This window comes from Lagenorhynchus albirostris, chromosome 3, assembly GCF_949774975.1.
Source record: "Lagenorhynchus albirostris chromosome 3, mLagAlb1.1, whole genome shotgun sequence".
Lineage (NCBI taxonomy): Eukaryota > Metazoa > Chordata > Mammalia > Artiodactyla > Delphinidae > Lagenorhynchus > Lagenorhynchus albirostris.
This window is the reverse complement of record NC_083097.1, coordinates 57,718,068-57,741,867: the sequence shown is the minus strand read 5'-3', so window position 1 is coordinate 57,741,867 and position 23,800 is coordinate 57,718,068. Positions and strand designations below refer to the sequence as shown.

At 40.7% G+C, this 23,800-nt stretch overlaps 1 protein-coding gene across 1 annotated transcript in view; it reads right to left on the bottom strand.

Moving 5' to 3' along the window:
• ARHGEF28 (Rho guanine nucleotide exchange factor 28) overlaps positions 1–23,800 on the bottom strand; it is a 310,128-nt gene that overhangs the window by 107,926 nt on the left and 178,402 nt on the right. The window contains 2 exon segments of the mRNA XM_060143115.1: positions 1,853–2,133; positions 5,776–5,897. Of these exon segments, the coding sequence (XP_059999098.1) occupies positions 1,853–2,133; positions 5,776–5,897 (403 nt within the window).

The following is a 23,800-nucleotide window of genomic DNA, read 5'->3' as shown; positions in this document are numbered from 1 at the left end:
CCTCCCCCCACACCTGAGCTATGACATTTTTACAGAGGCTTCAAATTACCTTTACTCAAACTGGACAGTTTTTCTTATATTCAAATCCATCTGCAGCAGTGAGATGTTTAAATGTCCCAGAGAAGACCATGATCAGAAGATACAATTTAGATATCCTGTGAATATTTGCATATGCAGTACAGAGAGCCCATCTGTGGCTTTTCCTCCTTTTTGCTAGAGAAGCTCCTATAAAGAGCTTATTCACCTCTTGAGATCTGGGTCACAAACTCAACAGATCTTAAAGGTCCTGCCAGAATGCATTAATCACATGGTTCAATCTGTCTCTGCAGAGCTCTGGAGAATCTTGCCTTGACCGTCAGCCTCTTGTCCCAAGCAGATTTGTGGAGAGCCCAAAATGTCCGATCAGTTCAATTTGCAGCCATGACCATGCAAGTATCTTTAAAGCCATAATTCACACAATAAAAATCTAGAGAAAACCTTTTATTATTTATGCACCAGACATTACTCTTGGTACCGATATCTGTTAAAGTTTTATAACCTCAAGTTATTGTATATCAGTGCAAAGTGGAGCCCAGTGATTGGCACCCAGTGACTGCTGCTTCCCCTCCCTTTCACTCCTTTCTGATTAAGCCTCTGTAGAATATTCATTCAGATAAATATTTATATACACACACATGTGTGTGCATTCTATTTTCATTTTGATTCATAATTTTATGTGTAAAACTAGACATATAATCAGAGGTCTAAGGCATGAGGAGAAAACAAGCTATTTCCTAAGGAAAGTAGAGAGAAGGATAAAACGAAACCAGTAAAAATGGGCATATTCCCTAAAGAAAACAGACAACAGTACGAATGGATAAGACGTGAATACAAAGGTACAGGGTCACACACACACATACACACACACATATATATAAATATGTACAGTTATATCCTATACAATAAAACTATTGTTTTAGTGACATTTTTACACATACAAGAAACAGTGTAAGGTAACTATAAGTTACAGAGCATAAAAATAAAACAAACACCCATGAGCCCACTCAACTTGAAACGAACATTGGCCACACCATTGTTTTATTCCTTCTCATTCTCTACCTTGCCTACTCAATGTTACAACTATCTTAAATTGGGGGATTTTTATCCTCTTCATTCTCATTTGTGATTTCTTTATTGCTTAAGCACATTATACATGCCCTATATTAACAGATTGTTTGCTTTTGCATTTTATAAAAGTGAAATCTAACTGAAGTATTTTGTGGCTCCTTTTTTGTTCCACTTCATGTTTCTAAGTTGCATATGATTATGCATGTAGATGTAGTCGTAGTTGATTCATATTCACTATAGTACGGTATTACATTGTGTAACTATAGTGTAATTTATCTATTCATTCCCCACCATTTGGGCTATTTCCTACTGCAATAAATAGTCTTACATATGTCTCTTAGGACACAGAAGTAAAACTGCTGGGTCATAACATATATGCGTATGCAACTTTATAAGGAAATGCCAAAGTGTTTTCCAAAGTTATTATACAATTTTCACTCCTATGAACTGTACACAGGAGTTTCTATTGTATGCATTTTCACCAAAATATGGTGTTACACTTTAAAATTTCTGCTTATCTAGTAAGTATTAAATGGTATCTCGTGGTTTTCCTCTTTTATATTTTTGTCACTTTTCTTATGTATCTTACTTTCAAGTCGAGGAATATAAGAACCTAGAAGGGGGCAAATTTTGATGTAGAAATAAAAACGGTGGGGACAATAACAATAAGAAAATAGAATTTTCTAAGTCCTGCTACAAGGTTCTTTGATTTTCTACATTTTCCCTCTAGAATGTAGTACCTTACCTTCTTTTCTTTAGATGACTTTGTTCCTTTTCAAATCCATGAAGACCAAAAGAAAGATTCAAACTGGAAGCGTATGAACTAGATGGTGACATCAAAGACGGTTGGGCTTCGGTGTGTGATGGGACTTCTGTGTTCTCATTTGGGGGGTACGTGCTAGCGCTGGTTTCAGTAGGAAGGATGGGCTTGCTGTTCTGAGGCCCCAGAGTAGAGTCCATGGATTCAAGGCAAGTGTTTTCAGTGATTCCCTCTATATTAATATAGTTAATATCCAAATCACCAACCTGGTAGTTGAAAGAAAAATAGTTGCTGAGCAAAGAATAAAGTTTTCATAATTTAAAAACCTTCCAACTTATTTATCCTTTTTTGTTTGTTCTTGTTTTGCTTTATGTAAGCAGAGAATTCTTACATGATATATTTTTGTTCACATGGTTGCTGTCCCATAATTCACAAAAGGATGAAGACTGAACATTTTATAAACTTTATTACAAAACCAGAAACTGACTATGCTTTTAGCATTTTATGAACCACTGACTCAAAAGAGGGGAAATGTTTTAAATACCTAAGAGAAAAACTAAAGAGTAGGCATTTTAGCTTATAAAATAGTTTATAGGAATCTGGGTAACTAAGTTAGTGGTGGTCACATAAATCTGAGTCTCCCAAACAAGAAGAAAACCAAATAAAGCTACATAAGACATATGGATTTAGCATAACTAGAAGACAGACAATGCCCCAAACTTTAAATTACCTGTAAATAATAAACATCAAATCTCAGCAAGAAACCTGTCATATACTTGCCATAAGCCTTTGCATAGAGTAAGGGCAGTCTGGAAAAATCTGCATGGTAGGGAGAGCAGGGAGCTAGTGCAGGGCCTAAGACTGATCTAAAATCATCACCAGGAAGAGAAAGTACAGCTTCCTCTGGACCGTGTGAAAAAAAAAATCCCAGTCGATCAAAGCGCTTGCTCTAAGGAAGGGGCTTAAAAGTACTGGTGATCTGAGGTGGTGGTCATCAAAAGGCATCACTTCTGGGGGAGAAGACAGTAAAAACGAAGACAGTAACACCATTTAGAAATAAGACGCTGAAGGGGAAAAGAAGCAAAGGGGGAAATGCAGGGCCCTAAATCAACCACCATCATAATAATAATTTACTAAGGCAAAAACAATCAAGGAATGCTAGTGAGTGAGAGTCAAATCAGTAACTGGATATGTACAAAGACTCAAACTAACTCCTCACAAGATACACAATAATTTTTTTAAAAAAATAGTAATTTTACTGAAAAGAAACTTGATAGATCAAAGATATCACCAGTAATGGGACAAATTATTGTCATGTGCCTCCTGATACAATGCACTGAGAAGAACATGACATCACCTCTGTAATATTCCTGCCAATCACACATAACCTGAATCTAATCATAAGGAAATATAAGTCAAACCAAAATTAAAGGACAGTATAGCAAAAAACAAAATAAGAAAACAAACAACAACCTGGTCTGTATTCTTCAAAATTATCAATGTCATAAAAGACAAAGACTAAGGAACTGTCCCAGCTTAAAGGAGACTAAAGAGACACAACAACTAAATGCAAGATATGTTATTGAATTTTCTTTTGCTACAAGGAACATTATTGGGACAATTGACTAAAATTGAATAAGGTCTGTAGACAGCTAATAGTACTGTGTCAATGATGATTTCCTGATTTTGGTAACCATATGTGCTTAAGTAAGAGAATATCCATGCTTTTAGGAAAATACACCATGAAAGATTGAGGGGTAACGGGACACCATATTTTCAATTTACTCCCAAATGTTTACTATTTATATACATATCATAAGCATTTGCATGTACATACACACAACACATACTTAGAATAATAGAGTAAAATATGGTAAAATTTGGAGTTTTTTTGATAAAGAGTAGACAGGGATTCTTTGTACTGAATTATGTAGACTTGAAATGATGTCCAAATTAATGTTTTTTCAAAGTAGTTTACCTGACAGAGTAATTTTCAAAGTAGTTTTTGTCATGTGAGTTTCCTCATTAGATAGGCTGATAACCTTGAAAATTTACGGAAAACATCATAAACAAGCTAGCAATCTTTTCAGGCTTCTGTGCCAGGTTGAAGGAGATGAAGAAAATTAGATAAAATTCTTTCCAGATATTGCTAGAAATTATTTTTGATATGCAGATTTTGGACTCATCATTTTGTCCTTGCTATTCAAATGGACACAGGAACAGTAAAAGAAATGATGTAACTATACTACACTGATATAGCGAACTTTGTGATTTGTATCCAGATTTTGAGTTTTGTTTTCATGGCACAAATTCAGCAATCCTCTTCCTCATTTCAGTTTATCAATCAGGCTGTTCGTACTCTCTTTAAATGTATGATTCACATTATTAAAGCAATATTTCTCTCACTCAAAGTATTTCCAAACAGAAATTGTATCCTAACTTCATCTTTGGTTTGGGAAGTTTTGCATTTTTAATGTATTTTAGAACATATAAAGACACAGTTTGCCTCCACATAATGTCCAGTCAAGTATAATTTTAACTACTTGACGTAGATGGAAGTGCTGTAGTATTCACTGAGGTTCAGAACGAAAAAAAAAAAAAAAAAATATATATATATATATATATATGGACTCAAATGTATTTCATTTAAACGCTGAGAAAATATGGCAACAGAATAAAACCATTAAAATCAGAATGTGGCTAGAGCAGAGTAAGTCCAATTACCTTGTATCTTCAAAGACTGTCCCCAGAACTCCCACTTTGTCCTAAACTCTGTGTCTCACCTAGATTTCCATAACTAGGGCTGACATTCAGCTGCTTTACACCAAAAAAAACTATACCAGTTATTTACAGCTGATGTCCATTCTGATTTATTGGTTCTTCTGTCGTTTTGAATATCATTCCGATCTATGCCATTTATACTACGCATTTAATGTAACAGTGTTTCATAACCCAAAGGAAAAAGCAAAGACATTCAACCAATGGGCTGAACTTGAGACCTACTAGACAGGAAAAAAGTTTATATCAGAGAAAACATCAGTAAGTAATAGGGTTCAATAATATGCACACTAACAATAACAACAACAAAGGGTAAAACAGATTATTGCTCAATGAACATCTATATAGTGTTTCTTATGTAGGGATTAGGTTTTAAAGCCAGGGGGTAAAGCAGAAATTGTGTGCTGTCAGAATTACTCTTGAAACTCCCTTAAGTCTCTCATAAATTAGGGCGTGCAGAAATTTTCAGATCTATAACTAAACTTTAATTTTTATAAATATTAAAATTTGAGGATCACTGAGCTAGAGAAAAGACCAAAGAATAAATCCATATGTAGATGCACATTCAAACCATCCGCCTGTATGAGTTTTAACTCACAAATCTCTATCAGGGAATGGGTGGAGAACTCTAAAGGGTTCCAGCTTCCCTACAACGTGACACCATTCTGTTTTAATATTAAGGCTCTATAACCTAAGTACACGTTAACAGGTGTGTTGTGAGGATTAAGCAAGTAATTTGTGTGACAGCTTCACGTGGGGCTGACATCAAGCTCTGGCTCTCAGTGTTTGCTGGATTTGAATATGAATACTGCTTCATCAGGTCAGAGAAGAAATTGGTCTCCCAAATGTCATTTCCAGTTTTGGCCTCATGGATGAGCCCTCACACTCTTCTCCTTGAACGGTGTCCTAAGACTCCTCCCACAGTGCTTCTCGGTGGGAGCTACGGTGTGCTGTGTTCTGAAGGAAGGACCTACATTAAATGCTCATATGGCGAGATTTCACAGCAACATCACCTGGGCTGCGCTTAGGCGGAAATTTTCAGAGGAACACAGCGATGCGGAATGTATTTCTCACATGCTCAGGTTTTGAAAAGAGGGCAGATCCCCCTAGTAACATCACTCACACCTTACCTGATCTATCACCATGCAGTTAGCATAGACTTCATCACCGCCATTCAGCATGTCAGAAAGCCGGTCAGCAGCAAGGAACGTTGGGGGATGCTTGGATTTTTTGAGGACATCAAAGGAACGATCTAGAGGAAAAATGAAAACAGGACAAATAAAGTAGTAGGAATTTATTTTACAGTTAAGCTTTACCTTCTTAATCAAACCACAAGAAAAAAATCAAGATGGCATTTTGCTGTCTTCACATATTAAGATCAACACTGCAAATGAATAGCTCTAGATAAACGAATATGTGCCCATTTCAAGCAGTATTTTTCCAATCATGAGAGATGCACATAAAAATCAATTAGGTTTTTAGCCTTCAATTCCTAACACTAAACTAAAACTCGTTTCACTTAATAATGTGGAAGCATTAGTGATCATACTGTGAGCCTCGGACTCCACTGAAGTGTTCAGACTCCAGACCCTTTACTAAAGGACCCAAGATAGGACACAGTCCAGCAGTTCACTGCCTGCTGAATATGCATAATCTCATTCAGAAAGAGTTTTGCTCCTATTTCAACTACAGAAATGTTTTTGCTTGCTTCCCACGTTCTCAGGTTTGTTCCAAACAGATGAAGTTGCTCAAAGTTGAGTCCCAGAGAGTTGAGATGCTACTGTATTTGTGGGGAACATAAAGTTGAAGGTAATAAAACACAGTCGAGCCAGAATGCCTCATTTCTTGTGACTCGGGCTAACTTACTTGATCTCCAAATACCTTTACAGAGTTTTCTCATCCGTAAAAGCAGATAATTATTATGCTTTCTTCATAGTGCAGTTATAAGGATTAAATGAGTTCAGATATGCAAAGCACTTAACACATGCCTAGCACTCAGCAACTGCTCAATAAATAGTCACTATTATATTTTATGTTTTGTTATTATTAATGGTGATTTTACTGTTTTCAGTGTGAGGTATAAGGTTATTAATACTAATCATAGTATATTATACTAATAAGAGATTCTTAATATCTGTAAATGACTTTACTAGGGTAGACTGAAAGTTATATCCACAGCAAACGTCACCCTCACTGACATTCCAGTACGTTTTCTTGAGTAGGTACAAAAGGGATAGTGTTACGTCTATTCCATCAGAAATGGCACTAATCCTACCACCTGTCTTATTTATGTCATGGCTTAAAATCCAGGTAAGCCTGTGGGAATGAGTCAAGAAATGGAAAAACATTAATAACTGTTGCGCTAGTGTAACAGGAGTAAAAAACTCTATTCTTTCCTGGAAAGTCCTAGATGACATTATAAAATTTACATACAAATACGTATGAGCCAAATGGCCCAGGCCTCAGATTCTACATCTAAGTATACCTCTTCTCCACAGAACAGTCAAGTGAGATTTAATTAAGCTTCTTGAGGAAATATACAATGTAAAAGGAAAACATTGTTTATAGTGTCTCATTTTATCAATTTATTTAAATAGTTAGCAATATAACATACATAGCCCATAAATACTTCATAAGTATAATTTTTATGATCAATTACTATATATTTTCATTCTAATTACAAAAAATAAAAGCATGTTCTAAAAGGTATAAATCAAGAATCTGACAAGCCCAATGTGTTCTGAAGAAAATACTTGCTCATTTATCATTTTCCAGCATGTTTGAAAAACAATCATAAATAACTCAACATTGCCCTCTGAACTGTAATTAATCCAGCTTAACTGCTCTACAACATCTTAAGTTCACAGACTATAAAACAGCTGGCTTGGGAGGTTGGTTGTGCCCCTTTTTAACCATTTTGATCATGGCTAAATTAAGACTTCATTGAGAACTAGACCATCTTAAGAACTAACAATATACTCAACAAAACAATTGCAAACATTTGATGGATTTTAAGAACATAGAACTAGGGCTTCCCTGGTGGCGCAGTGGTTGAGAGTCCGCCTGGCCAATGCAGGGGACACGGGTTCGTGCCCCATTCCGGGAAGATCCCACATGCCGCGGAGCAGCTGGGCCCGTGAGCTGTGGCCGTTGAGCCTGCACGTCCGGAGCCTATGCTCCGCAACGGGAGAGGCCACAACAGTGAGAGGCCCGCGTACAGCAAAAAAAAAAAAAAGAACATAGAATTAGATGAAATATTACTCCAAATTTTCTGGCACCAGTGAATGTATTGGCCAGTTACCCAATATCCAAGTTCTTAATTACCAAGAGAGCAAGTTCTGTGTTCAGCACTGACCCTTATATCTCCAGGATGAGCAGGACGATGAACTACTTCCTTTTTCACATACACAGGTAAAAGTCACTCGGATTCAACTTTTTCTTCCACAAACAAATCTACCTAGCCCGATATAGCAGATCAGAATCTATAAGGAGATCATACACAAGCAGTTAAATAAACTTAAAGATGGTAGAGTTACTTGGACCAAGTTGGGGTCTAATTTGTTTTCTGCATGATTAATTTGATCAGTGTTTTAGAAAATGATGGAATTTTTTTACAAAGACCTATAATCTCTTATCTGTGATTTTGAAATCTAGATATCTCTGAAAATCAAAACTTTTTTCTTAAGTTTGGTTCAAAAATATATTTGTTGGCCTGACCTGAACTCACATGGGGCCCTGGAGAATCCCTATTTACCCCACTTGGTATGAACATTCATACATTTTGTTGCAGAAATACTACCATGCTAGATGACGGCACTGCCCTAGTGTATACTATGCAAGTCATATCATACATAAGCACTATGCCAATAAGATCTGAAAATTCTGAATTCCAAAACAAATGTGGTCCCAAGAGTTTCAAAGAAGAGACTGTAGATCTCTATAAAATTAACCATAGCAGATATTAGACCAGTATTTCCCAAGATTTTGTTATTCCTCTACCAAATTCAGTTTTGCCATATCTATAGATCACCCCTATATTATATTCTCTAGTAGTTTTTAGATTGACTCACCATTTTCCTTTGAAAAAAAATTAATTTTCATAGAAATACCTTATTCTCACTGTAAACAGAAAGCCAGTATTTCCTGTCAAAAGCAGAAGGGAATTATACATACTAAAACAAGGGAACACAAAACAATAAACTACATTCTGACTAAACACAGTTTTGTCTCAAAGCTGAAAGTCTACAGGGCCTTTTCTCTGTCATAAAGGAAGAGTCTGAAGGATTTGAGAGGTGTTAAAGAGGCGATGGTGCCAACTGACTTCCTCCTTGAATCAGAAGGTCAAAAGAAAATGGAAAAGGAAATACCTGCCTTACTATGTGACTCAATGTCATCTAGTGTTAGGCTGGGACACCATCTCCAAGATCAACAATGCCCAGAAGAATTCACCCTACACTATGGATAACTTGCCTAGACCCTGTCCTCATCCTGTTACTTAGGTAATGACAGTAAGTCTTGTTGGGGGGAGGACACAACTGTACAAAACCTTAAGATAGTAGTGAGAAGGGAAAATCTTCCTTTTCTCTAGATCTGTCATCCCAAACCTGCCATGTAGATTTTCTGAGTCACTCATTGTAACTATTTATAAAACTGGCCCCCAAATCTTGTGCAGTGTAACTCTCTGGAGCATCCATAGCTTCCACTTGCCAAAAGGCACCGAAAAATAATAGGATCTAAAAGTGAACACAGACCAGCAACCAAAAGGTGACACAGACTTACTAGACTTCCACTCCTTTATTAACTTCAACATTAGTCACTGCAAATAACGGGCTTCAAACCAGCAGAATAAGATTTATTGTGGAAAGAAAGTAAGTCTTAAAAAGTACCTTCAAATAAACATCAGCTACGTATATTAAAGTGGTTAACGCTCTACTGTGCTTCAGCGCAAAGAAAAAGCACAACGGTTTCATTAAAAAAAATAAAACTGATCTTTTCAAGAGTTTCAAGATATAGGATTTCATTACTTCCATATGTAACCATTTAGTAGCAAATTAAGTGAAAAAGTATTGCCCCCCCCCGCCCAAAAAAAATGTCCTTCAGGTGTTTCGTCAACGACCATATAGAATTAATTTGCAATAAAAAAATCAGCTCTTTGTCTTAAAGGAATGCTGTTTTGTAAATAGTTTGTCTTAGCAAAAAGCTAAGCAAAATCTAATCTTACAGTTTTGTTGATAGTATGAATTTTTAATATTTGGTAAACCCATATTTCAGACATGGTAAAAAAGTAACTAAAACTCAACTCCCATCCAGTAGCTGTCAATTTTAAATTAGTGAAGAGCAATGTATTGCAGTAATTGAGAGCAAGGGTCCTGGAATGCTTGGATTCAAAGCGCTATTCCACCCTCTATTAGCTTGGGTGACTTTGGGCAAGTTACCTAACCTCTCTGTACCTCCATTACCTGATCTATAAAATAGGAATGATAATACTTCTCTCTCATAGAATTGTTGTATGGATTAAATTGTTTAACGTTTTAAGTGATTAGAACACAATCTGACACAAAGAAGGATTTTAATCTGACACAAAGTAAGCACTATGTAAATTCTTGCTATTATTATACAAGTAAATGAGGTTGTATAGTTTTGATACTTTCATGTAGTTTTGCTTCTTAAAAAAAAAGATTTCAACTTTGGTTATAACTTTTCACATTTAAAATTAACCCAAGGCAACTGGAATGCACAAAACATTCCATTTACTACACGAAGAGCTTTTAAAATGTTTCACTCTTATTTCAGACTCAGCTAATGTTAAGAAACTTTGAAAAGTCCATCCTGAACAAAGTCACCAAAAAACAAAGCCAACCTGCCCATAAAATTTACCTCCAAGGATGTAAGGATGAGATCCTTAGGAAATGGGAGAGATGATAAGAGTGGGACGAACAAAGCATAAAGTCAGACAATCAGAGACAGCATTTCTCAAGAACAAAGGGACTATTTCAGAAACTACGACATTCTAACATGATGAAGTGGACTCCGGCCAGGTTCTCCCTGCAGAATGCTTAGAGGATAAACAGTAACTCCGAGGGGATTCCCCATCTCTCCCCCCTCCCATTATTCTCACTGCTCTGTAATGTGATATATGGAACTCTACAGGGACTCCCTGAAGGAGAAATTTTCATTCGCATTTCCTTGCTGTAATAGACGCTCTAGTTAGGTGACACAAGAGAAACAACTGAAAGTAAATACATTTCACCCAGAGAAGGAAGGAGAATTAGTACTAGTAAGGAGGACAGGGAAAGGCAGATGCCTCCCCGTTCTCTGACATTTACACCTATCCCAACTCTGGCAGGAAACAGTTAATAGCAGCGACCAGCCTACGGCCTCTGCAACCTGATTTCTAATGAAATCCAACTCTCCCTCAAGAAGCTAAGGGAAAACGTGGCCTACTTGCCTGGTTATGTAAGAGACCCACACCCAGACATAAACAAACGCGGCTAAGGCGGCCTTCTGCAAACCTGTTGCTGACCTGGTTTGGTCCACTCTGGGTGCCAAGCTCTCGCTGTGAAAGGCAGGAAAGGGCCTCTCGGTTCAGATCTCTCTTGTGTGTACGTGTGTCCCTTTCTCTCTTTCATTCATTCAGTTTTGTTTTAAACCTAGAATGACTAACCACCACAAAAACAGGTAAGGCTGACTTTAGAGTTCAATTCCCAGCACTGCACTGAACCCACGCCCATCACGGTCACCACTGCCCCTCCTATTATAGAATCTGGTAGTCAGTTCTCAGGCCTCATGCCTCGTGTGACCTACAGCAGCCTTCGATACAGATGATCGCCCTTTTGCCCCTTTGTCTCTCTCTCTCTTCCTGCCTTTCCTTCTCAGTCTTCCTAGACTTCTAGATTTGGCAAGTTGCAGTGCTCCAGGGTTAATCCTCAAGCGTCTTTTCTTTCTCTCTGCACTCATTCCCCGGGTCATCTGAAAACGTGGCATCACGTACCATAATATAATGATGACTCCCAAATTTTCACCTCCAGCCCAGCCCTCTCCCCTGAATACAACTGTCTCCTTGGTATCTCCACTGAGCTGTGCAGAAGCCAGGTTAAGCACAACAGGTGTCAAACACAACTCTCCGTTTTCCCTCCTACCCTGGCTCCTCTCAATAAATAGCAACTCTTGGAGTTGCCCTGACTGTTCTCTCTCACAACTGAATAGATGCAGAACCTGACCTTTCCTCATCACCTCCACTACCACCCAGGGCACACCACCACCACCTTCCTGCCAAGACTATTACAAGGTACTGTCTCCTCACCGGTCACCTTGCATCTGCTCCTCTGTCCTAGTCTCCACGGCGTAGACAACGCACTCCTTTCACAGAGGAAATCAAGTCATGCCATCCTCTGCACAATTCTCCAGTGGCTTCCCACCTCACGCTGAGTCAAAGCCAAGCTTTAGCACAACCTACAGAGCCTAAGTGAACTTGCCTGGGCCCCCATTCCAATATTGGGGGGAGTTTCCCACACACTCAAGCAATCCTTGGACACCAGCTGAGCGTCCTACAGCTCAACTCTGACACTACCTACCCGGAGACAGCATCAGATTCCACGGGTTAAGGGTTCAATCCTACAAGCTGCCCACCGCCCCCCACCAACTTCAGATGTCAGTTGCAGGTTCAGGTTGTTACCTGTGCTTCTGACTGGCTGCAGATTGGAGGTTACCACAAGCCCCTCCTTGGACTTCAGACTTCAGTCACCAGTACTTCTGATCAACTGGCCGAAACTCTGAGGTTCCCACGACTTCTTCCCCGGCTTTGATTAATCTGCTAGACCGACTCAGAGACCTCAAATAAACATTTCATTTACCAGATCACCAGTTTATTCTAAAAGGATCTAACTCAGAAACAGCCAGATGGAAGAAGTATATAGGGCAAGGTACTGGGAAAGATCGATGAGCTTCTATGCCCTCTCCTAGCAGGCCAGTCCCGCAGCACTTCCACGTGTTCACCAACTGGAAGCTCCCCAAACCCAGTCCATTTGGGGTTTTGCGGAGGCTCCATTAAATAGGCATGATTGATTAAATCTTAGCCATTGGTGATTGAACTCAATCTTCAGCCCCCATCCTTTTTGGTCGAAAGTCACCTCATTAACATAACAAAAGCACCTGTATCACTTTTAGCACTTGGGACATTCTAAGGATGAAGACCAAATATTATTATTATTTTTTTTTTAGACAGCAGGTTCTTATTACAAATATTATTTCTTATTATAACCAAAATATCTCAATTACATAACCTGCCCCTCCTCCACCCTCAACCAACCTCTCTGAAGTCTGCTGCCTATTTTCCTCTTTCCAGGTTGGCCTTGCTGTTCTGTGCCTCAGGCCATTTACACCTGCTGTTCTACCGGGACTGCTTTTCTCCTGGATCCTCAGATGCCTTGCTCCCTCCCTTACTTTCTTCAGCTCTCTACTCAAATGTCATCAAAGAGGCTCTCCCTGACCATTATATATATCTATCAAATAGCAACCCCCTAAGCCCTGTCTTATTTTCTCCTACACCATATAACATCACCTAGCATATTATGCATTTATTGTGTATTGTCTGATTCCTTCTACTAGAATGTAACCTCCAGGAGAAGAACGACTTTGAAGGCTTTGTTCACTCCCCCAGTGCCTAGAACCAGGTCAGGTACATAGTAGATACTCAATAAATATCCTCCAAAGGAGTGAATACTTGCTCATTAAGAACACAAACTTTGTACCAGGTAAAACTAAGAAACTATCCTCTTCTGGTCTAGTAAACTTTCCTCCAATTCTGAAGGTTTTCTTGTTGCCCAGCTGTTCTTGTGCTACTTCAGGCTGTGATGGGAGTGTCACTTCCTTATTTCTCTCATTCATTCGCCCATTTACTCACTCATTCTATTTTTCAACATTTACTGAGTGTCTACTGACTACCAGTCACTATGCTACCTGGCCCTCAGCCTCCATCTCTGACATCCTCAAATTACAGTCATTATGGACGATCCCCCAGGAGGTCCCCTGCCAAGACTCCAATCACCAGGCTGTCCTCCTGCTCTGGGCTCTTCTTGCCTGTTACCTCTGTGTTTTGTACTGTGTTGTCTACCACATTTCAGTGATGAGAGTTTCATTTTGCCCCTGCTGTGAGAACAAGTAACGTTCCTGATTGGTGTCTGAGCTGAAAACAGAGTCTCCCATCGGGCAAACCACCACACAGATGCTAAGCACTTCCTGTGTGACACCATCTGACACACCCTCTGTAGCAGTAGCCCAGGAATATTACTTCTTAATCTCTTTATAAAATAGCAGGTAGGTTACTTTTAAAGGAATAATGGGATGATCAGGCCGATTTGCAAAGTAAAGGTACTGGAAGAAGATGATCAGGAAAAAAAAAAGGGAAAGAGTAGAAGCAAACTATTAGGTACTTGAAGAGTAAGCATCTATTGGACACCTGTACCATATTGGGTACTTATACTGGTTAATATCACTATTATAGCTATCACAAATATAGCACTTCCTATGAGCCAGGCACTGTATGATTTTTATGTATTAACTCGTTTGATTCCCAAAACAACCCAATAAAAGCTGTACTATTTGTTATTTCCATTTTACAGATTAGGAAACTCTGGTGCTATTTTATTAACTTCCCAAGGTCACATTACTAGTAAACGGCAGCTCTAGATAGGCAGGTACTCTGCTAGGTAGTTCAAAGTACTTTATTTAATAATGGGAGTTACTGAGTATCCTATTTTGAGCCAAAGAAAATGGTATTTGAGCAATGCCTGGTATTTTCCCATTAGGAGGTTTCATTAATCGGTTACAGTGTGACTTGTGCCTCGGTGTATTCGTTCACTTCCTGGGCCTGTGCTATCTGCCCCTGGAGATCTACTGCCAGAATATGACTGCAACAGAAAATACACGATGTCGTCTGGGTTACCCACACAACAATATGCAAGATAACCAGGAAAAAACTGGGAAGATACACTAAGATGTTATCTGCTATCTCTAGGCGACGGAGCACAGGTGGTTTTTACTTTCAACACTTTACTGTTTGTAATTTCTACATTTCTAATAACCATTTTAACAACTAAAATAAGGGGAAAAAAACAAGTCATGGTTTAAAAACTTGCCTCCTATTGTCAAAGAACGGCTGTAGGGGCTCATGCAAAACAGGTTATCAGTAAATAACCGTATCAGATAATACACATGTAAACATATTAGCTGGAAATGTTTTACCCAAGAGTACCTAGTATTGTTTTTGCTCATCTGCTAACCTTACTCTCCAAAACCACAGGAGGTATTATTATGTTCATTTTGTAGATAAGAAAGGTCTGGTCCAAGGAGGGTGATCACGCTCAGACGTTATTAACCGATAGAAGCAGAACGCAACACAGCGCTGACAGAGACATCCTTTCTCGTTGCAGCTCATTACCTCCCAATTTCCCAAATTCAAATAGCACTTTGCCAAATTCTGAAATGTACAGATAGTCCCTTCTCCCCATGGTCCGAGTGTGCTCTAGAGGAAAGAACAAACCTGCCCTCACAAAAGAAAATGCACATTGTCAGGGTACACTGTCATTTCTCTTCTTGCCTATTCTTCCTGTACAATTCCCCTAGGATTTTCCTGATATCAGTCTTGGCCTGGAACATCTCTTGGCCTTACTCTTCTAAGCTGGACTTTACAACGGGGATTCATCCAAATTCCAAGATTAGCCTCAGCTCAGGAATTTCCTGTGGGTCATGTGTAAGCTAATGTTACTCAGAAGACTTTAGTTCACACCAAGATGTGTCTGGGAGAACCCAGGGAACCTTTGTCTACCAAACTACAGTGGCTCGAACGTGGATCCAAATGTCCAATTCAAGCTCAGAACTCAACTCACCCTCCTAGGATTCTGTAAAAAGAGGAAAGTAAGCCGTGGGATGAGATCAGGCCTCTCAGCCAGTCCTGTTCACAACAGTAACAGCTGAGGACCAAGTGAACGGACTCCACAAGTGCTGGGTGTGAGCGCTGTTTCTCCAGTTCTCTTCCTCAGATCCGCAGTTTAAAACTCCTTCGAAACAAGAAGTTACAACTTGGCACTCTAAAATCAGATCCTAAAAGAAGTCCTTTCTGCTGTTTTGAGAGACCTAATTATCAAAAATATTGAAGAAGAAAACAAGCCTTTTCCCTCATAATACACTGGAGGCACCGAGGGAGGTGGGCAAAGAGAAGGAAGGAAGAGAGGGAAAGAAAATACAGGCTCAGAGAACAGCTACAATTTTCTCCCAACCCTTTCCAGGTCCTCATTCCTAATTATAGTAGCACAAAGTAGCCTTCAAGAGGACATATGTTTATGTTTGAGAAAGGAGGACTCAAATACGTAAACTTTCTTCTGCCCTTGCTACCCCCAAGCTATCAAGGAGATGTTCAGTCATGTGTGGTGTGTATGTAGACTTTGGTGTGATTCGATTTAATCAGCAATTCCTTTCCTTCTTGATGCAGTTCTCCAAAGCCTGCAGCCAATTCGTCTACAGAAAGGAAAAACGGGCAAGCTGAGGGGAAAGAAACTAACACGTTATACAAACACCAGGACAGAAGTGAAAGACTTCAGAGAAAGTGGCAGAACGTGGACAAGACCGCTTCAGGTGACTGTAGACAAAATATATGGGCAAACTGATGAGGCAGTGCTTCTGTATGCTATCATCACAAGAAACCCTATGAGTAATTCGAATCCTGCATAACCTTACGGAAAGACACAGGCACATTAATATGATTGTGCCCACTTCAAAAGTCACCAGGAGCTCCAATTCTCCTGCACCTAGCCCTAGAGCCATGTGTTTTGCCCCCCTTAATATCCCCCAAAGTAACTGAGTTCTACTGCAGACAAGGAACTCCACCAGCACAATAGAGACTTCTCCACTGAAATGTAAATTCTTTCTTTTTCTTTTTTTTTTTTTGAGGTATAATTGACACATAACATTAGTTTCAGATGTACGACATAATGATTCAATACTTGTATATGCTGCAAAATGATCACAGTAAGTCTGGTTAACATCCATCACCACATAGAGTTACAATTTTTTTTTCTTGTGATGAGAACTTTTAAAATCTACTCTGTTAGCAGCTTTCAAATACCTTTCCCTTATTTTGGGTGAAAGAATATTTTGAATTAGTGAACACGTGAATAGTGGAAAGCACTGCCTGGCACAGCTGCAAATTGTTCTGCCTTTCTCCTCGTCGACTTCTGGTTGGTTCCTGAATACTGTTTCATTAGCCTGAGCAACTTTGGGCAGGTTAGCATGAATGAGAGCTGGATAGGAGATTTGTTACAATTCCTAACCAGGGCTTTCCATTGGCAGGGGCAACGGAGACCAAAAGCACAAGACCCGTGGTTTCTCTGCCCGCAGGGAACAGTGTGAGATAGGTCGGGGGCTACTCTGGGGGTGGCCTGGCTTTTCTCCCTTCCATTCGGGACTCTGAGGGAGGTCACCTTGCAGGCTGCCCCACCCCATCACAAGGACAACCACCACCAGGCACCCTCGGTGAGAGAGCAAGGGCAAGCAGCAGGGCCAGGGCAGGCATTCCTGGGCTGTTCCCAGTTGCCTGAGAGGTGAGAACGGATCCTCAATATCACACAGGCCTCTGAGAAGAACAGGAAGTGACTGAGATGAGTCCTCATGGCCGACCACAGGCCCACCATGGTGCAGAGGAAAGGGCCCCGTACCAGATGTTCTTAGGGAAGCGCGTCAGCCAGAGGCAGAGATTCCAAGGTCTCTGTAGTGTAAGAGCCAAGGTGAGGCCAACTCAGTGGAGGAGAGTCCTGGGTCCCGACCAACACCGGGGAGAGGATCCGGCTGCAGGACTGTGGTCACAGATGCCAGAACACTCAGTAAAACAATGGTGCCTCAGGGAAGAGCTCAGGTCAGCAGGTCTGCGGCAGAGACCAGGAGGACCCTGGGGCCTCCTCCACACGACCACCAACTTACCCCCCACCCTCACCAGGAAATCACATTCAATGCCAGCCTGGCAAGAAAGGAGGAAGAGGAGGAGGAAGAAATCTGAGAGAGTAGATATTTTCCTTAAAAAGACTGAGCAGTTACCAAAAATGACTATTTTCATTATTGCATCGGACCAAGTTTTCTATGTTAGACTAAAATATACCCTTTCCTGTCCCCACTGTCTAGAGGGTAGGACTTCATAAGAAAGATCAGATCTGTTATAGATAAAATAGAGAAATAAAGGCAAAATAAAGAAATAAAGGCAAAATGAAAAGCATCTGAGTGTAGTGTAGTAAAACTTCCACTACTTACTGCCTGCTTTCTGTGATCCAGCTATTGGAGATGTGAAAACAGGTCAGCTAGGCTCCACCTTCAAGGAATTCAGTGTCTTAGGGGTGAGGGACACTAAATAATAGTTGTGATACAGTAATGTGAGGGCTGTTATAAAAATATACATGAGCCAGAGTGGCACAAAGGAGAGAACGATGAACTCAAGGGAATTCACGGGAGGCTTCCAGAAAAAGGATCCTCGAGCTGCATCTTAAAGGGCAAGTTAGAGATTTCTAGTTGGAAGAGGGAGAAATAGTCACCTGAACTTGCTAAACAAAAAGTAAAAGGGGGAGGGGAAAGATTTACTGAAGCCATGTGAGGGCAACTCCAAAACTGAAGGAATTTGATATCCAAGCCTTGAGAGGGGGGCATCTTGGCAGCAACAGGCCCCCAAGGACTAGAACGAGGACCCTACCACAAGACTGCTTCTCTGTACACGTGCGCAGTATTTCCTCCTACTACAGACTGCTTTCTCCCAGCTAACAGCTTCCATTCCCACCCTTCCAGTGCTGCTACCCAAGAAGGAAGACATCTCCCTCCAAATTCCAGTTTGAAGAATACCAAGGAAACACACTGATTTACCAAGTTGAGATCATGTGCCCACCCTGGGACAACAGCTGTGTCCAGGCAGGAGGAGTGTTGTGATCGGGCTACCTGGGTGGGAAGCCCACCCCACCGCATCCAGGAAGGCAAGGTCATATGAGAAGGTGGCAGCATCATTTGGACCCATGGCCAGAGCAGTGGAGGGGCCGCCCACTAAAGAATGTGTGTGCTGTCCAGTGAAGGGCAAGAGAATGTGAGGCAGACAAAACCAACTCTCCAGGCCAAGTTAACATCTGGCCCCTTTCTACGTTTCCATGCCCCATGAATCAACAGCACACAAGCCCGGGCTGTCGTCCATCACCTTGATACACTCTATGTACGCCTGACTCTGCCCATTTGCTTGGAAGGACAGTCTATTAAAACCCCACCAGTTCACCCCAGGCTATTGAACTGACATCCCTTTCATGATGCCCTCAACATGAACTGGTCTCTTCACCTTGAACTTTGACAGTAATTTGTCCTGAGCTCCCCTATTGGACTTATCACATTCTGCCTTAATTAATATATCTGAACAAACAACCATTGGTCCTTCCCCAAAACCGGAGTGGTAGGCAGGAATCTCTTGAACATGGGGTGATAAATTAGAATAGTGCCTCCTTTCCACTGACAGGAATTAATGCAGAAATGCATCTTGCCTAAGAATTTGAACTAACTCAAAATAAAGGGAAAAAGTCAGTTTCAAATACGTAGCTATGTGGTTTGGCAACAGGCTTGTAATGGGCCTCCTCTCCCAGGCTGACAAAGGTAGGCCTCCTGGCAGAGTCTGAAATTGAAACTGCTCCACGTGAGGTTATCTGTCTTCATTGTGAGTCAACGAAACCCTAGTAGGTTATATCACCTTTAGGAAAATGTTCCTCTTCCTTAAGAAGGATTTCTGTAGTGACTTACTCCTCCTATGGTATTCAGGCATCCTTTGGGGAATTTCTAGATGGGATACATACATGCACATGAAACTGTGTATGTATTTAATAAAACTTCTTGAAAGAAAGGAAGGGAGGGAGGGAGGGCAGGAAACAGGAAGAAAACAAGTAAGTCCATGAGACAAAAGTAACTCACTTCTAAAAATTATTAAACCTTCTGAAATGTCATCATACCTTTAATACGTACCAGGTCAGGGATTATTTTTCAGATTGGGTACCTGCTCTCCAAACACTAAATGAGCTCATGAGATAGACCAAGACAGTGGTCTCATGATTCTTATCTCCATTCCCAGCACACTCACTCTCTCGGACTTTATCTTTCTCTGTCTGGGACAAACCTGGGAAGCTTCCAGGATACACTGGAACCTCTCCCATACCATCCTTTTCTCAGTTCATCCTGCCTCTTCTGCCCCTCACCCGACTATCCAATGCTCCAGTCATCCATTCATCTCTTCCCTCACAAGCCAACGATGTGTGTCAGTACTAGATACATATGCGTGTGGATGTAACAAGACATAGGAATAGCACTAACATTTTACTTCCCCAGTGTGCACTGCCACCTCTATTCCTAGTCCAAGATGCACAGGACAGGGAGAAGCTACGATGGTGAGATACAGTGGCACCTTTTGAATATAAGACAGCTACCCAGGGCTTCCCTGGTGGCGCAGTGGTTGAGGGTCCGCCTGCCGATGCAGGGGACGCGGGTTCGTGCCCTGGTCCGGGAAGATCCTCCATGCCGCGGAGTGGCTGGGCCCGTGAGCCATGGCCTCTGGGCCTGCGCGTCCCAAGCCTGTGCTCCGCAACAGGAGAGGCCACAACAGTGAGGCCCACGTACCACAAAAAAAAAAAAAAAAAAAAAAGACAGCTACCCATTGAATTCACCATCCCTTACCTCTACTAAGAGGGGGTGAAACACACTGGGAAGAACAAAACCTTTAAAGTCAAGGACTATGTCCTGTTGCAGGTCTGGCTCTGCATTTATTGGCCCTGATCTTGGGCAACTCATTTCTCTGAGCCTCAGAGCCCCAAACTAATAAATGAAGATGACCCCTGATATACAGGTCTTTTATAAGATAACACATGTGAAAACCACCTTGTGTACAACGAATGAATGCCATTCACCTTATTTTACCATGCTTTCTATTCCCTGTATTTCTTGGTATGGACTTGGACATAACTTTAAAACTCTTTAAACCTCAGTTTCCTCAACTGTAAAACAGGGATAGTATCTTGAGTTATTTTGAGAATCAAATGTTATAAGTATAAAGTACCTACCACAGCTTAGTAAACAATGGTTATTATGATTAAAAAAGTAGTACATACATACTAGTTATTTTGACTATGACTACAGAAAGTTTGGTCCTATCTAAGCTCTTCAAGGTTGTTAAGTTTTCAAATAGGCATCGCCTCTTGCATCAGCAAAAAAAAAAAAAAAGCAGTCTTTCACATTTGTGTCATTACAGAGGCATATGATGGATATGAGCTGGAGTAGGAGAGAATGAGACACATGGCATAAGTGGATGAAAGGCACAAAGAGAAGAAGAGCTCAACACTTTCTGGGACCTGATGATTCATACTAAAAATGCATTTTAAAGACAACAATTATGGGGAACTTAGGTGAAGTCCAATCCCTATATTTAAAAATTTTTCATTAGTAAATATTAAATTTCTTCATGGACTCTCCTACTGAAACCAACAAAACAAAAATCCAGGCATTCCTGGAGTCCTTGAAGTGGACAGTCGTGGATTCTGGCCCACACCAATCATTAACCACTCAGTTTCCAGTACAGCCTGTCCTGGGCTGCCCACAATATGACAAAGGGCGACTTTGAGATCCCAGGAATACATTTTGGGTAGTTTGGTTTTAACTGCTTTCACCCTCTGCTTACATCACATTCCCCTCTAGACACCAGTCATTTCCAAAGGCATTGCTTTTAAGTGAGATCTTTTTCTCTTTCCTTCTGAGGGAATAAGGATAAGAAAGTAGTAGATGTGGTTTTTAGTTAACATATAAGTATTGATGGGTTTCAAGAAAGTAGTAGATGTGGTTTTTAGTTAATATATAAGTATTGATGGGTTTCTGCTAATCCAATTTTCCTCTTATTACCAAACCCTCTAAGTTTTCACCTCTCGAAACAAACCAGTAATGTGTATGTGTGTCTATCAAAGAACAGTGATAATAAGGCAGGAGGGGATATTAAAAGAAAGAGAATACTAACAAGGAGGATCAGGACACAAAAAAGAAGAGAGGATAAAAAATATTTCTGACCAAAAATGAAAGGTTTGCTAATAAGCCAGAAATCCCAAGCCCTCGACACCCCTTCACGATTTCCCAGGAGACCAGACCCCACATCCTGAGAATGATGTCGGTGATGATTAGAAGGAAGGAAAGACTAAGGAAGAAACTCAAGCCACCTTAGTTTTAAAGACTGACAGAATAAGGGACAAGAGACCACAGCTTTTCACAACCTAACCACGGAACTGAAAAAAATCAGGTTCCTTGGTGTTTCTTCTACTATATGAAGGTGGAACATCTGTATCCTGGGAGAGGTAGGATCCATTCCAAATGCTTAAGGTCCCTGTAAGCAGGGACAGTATCCGTCTGGTTCACGATTTCGTCCCACCCTCTAGGAAGCACCTGGCACTCTGGACATGTTCGCTGAACACTCAAATGATTCCCCATCACTTCACTTCTTTGGGCCCCATCATACTCACCTATAAAATGAGGTGGTTGGGCCCGGTCATTTCTAAGGCCCTTTTGGCTGCAATGTCTATGGTTCTGGGATTCCGTCCAGCTGACATTACAGTGTGACCAAACCCACCCTTCACACCTAGGTCGTCATCACTTAACAGACAAAGGAAGCATGGGACACAGTCTGACCATCCCCAGCTCTCTGCTACCAATCTTAGTTTCACTTGTCCTTTGTTTATTAGTGGCAAATAGTTAATCATTTTCAAATCCCAGGTACCTGCTTTCACTTGAATTGAGTTTAATTTATACATGGCTATGTTATGACTTTCTGCTGTAGTTCAAACTGGCTGCGCTCCAGCTTTGGATTTCAAAGGAGAATGTGATTAACGCATTCCCTACAACTCCACTGGACTCTCAAGGTTCTCCACTGGCCTCCTAATCATTAATCCCACATCTCTCCAGGCTGTTAGGCTACCTAACGAGGCCTCCCTACAACATAGGCATCCAATCTGCTAGCCAGGCAATATAAACACAAAACTATATAAAGCAGATTATTCCCCAAATTTAACTGGATGAGAATTAGCACAAAGATTTAGCAGTCTTACAGAACTGCTACCTGCCCTCAAGAATTTCTCCATGTACAAGAACTAATAATATTCACTCTAAGGAATTAAGGACTTCGTGTATCTCCCCTCTCAGAAGTCATTTAAAAGTTTTTAAAAAATTATTTGGAAACAATTTCAAACTTCCAGAAAAGTTGAAAGAATAAGAATAGCACAACGGACACCAATACATCCTCTTTACCCAGATTTACCTATTATTAACATTTTACTCCATTTTCCATCTGAGTCTGAGCTTGCTTTCACATGCACACATTTGTGCGCCCTATAGATCCTCCCCTCCCCCCGAAACAATTAATGGTAAGCTGCATTTATATCATGGCCCTTTACCCCCAAAGAAGAAGCAATTACATTTTAAAATAGAATATAAGGAAAGTAGAATGTTGTACAAATGTGTTAAGTCCCCAGTGATAGAATTTCAAGAATGGCAATGAACAGCGTGGGAGATTTGCTCAGGGCGAGGCTTTCTACTATCCCTAGAGAGTCAACCCACTGTATTCCTGGAATCAGCCTTGATCCCAGGCCAAGAGCAAACACACACGCACGCGTGCGCGCGCGCACACACACACACCCCTCCATTTTATTTTAGAAGGAAAAAGAAGCCTTGAAATGAAACAGGTACAGGGACGACCGCCAGCTTCCATTTTTCTCCAGGTAAAGCACAGGGTGATACGGTTGGTCATTCTGTTCTCAAGAGAGAATTCTGCTCCCCCAGGACAAAGCTACAGAGGCGGCCCACTTTCAGAAACACCTCTTCTGCTTCTAAGCTCACAAAAATGTTTCTGTTGGAACTAAAAACATAACCACATAAAGTCCCTCTACAACACAAGAAAGGGCTACTCACTACCTTTCTAGTTTTGATAAACAGAAGGCAACAATCACCATCTGCTGGGGATGGTGCACCAGATACTCAGGGAACCTCCACTGTTCCCTAACACCAACTTGTCCCTTGGTTTCCAAGACCTGCACCACAAGAGTGGGTTGCAGGTGAGGGGGAATAAGCAGC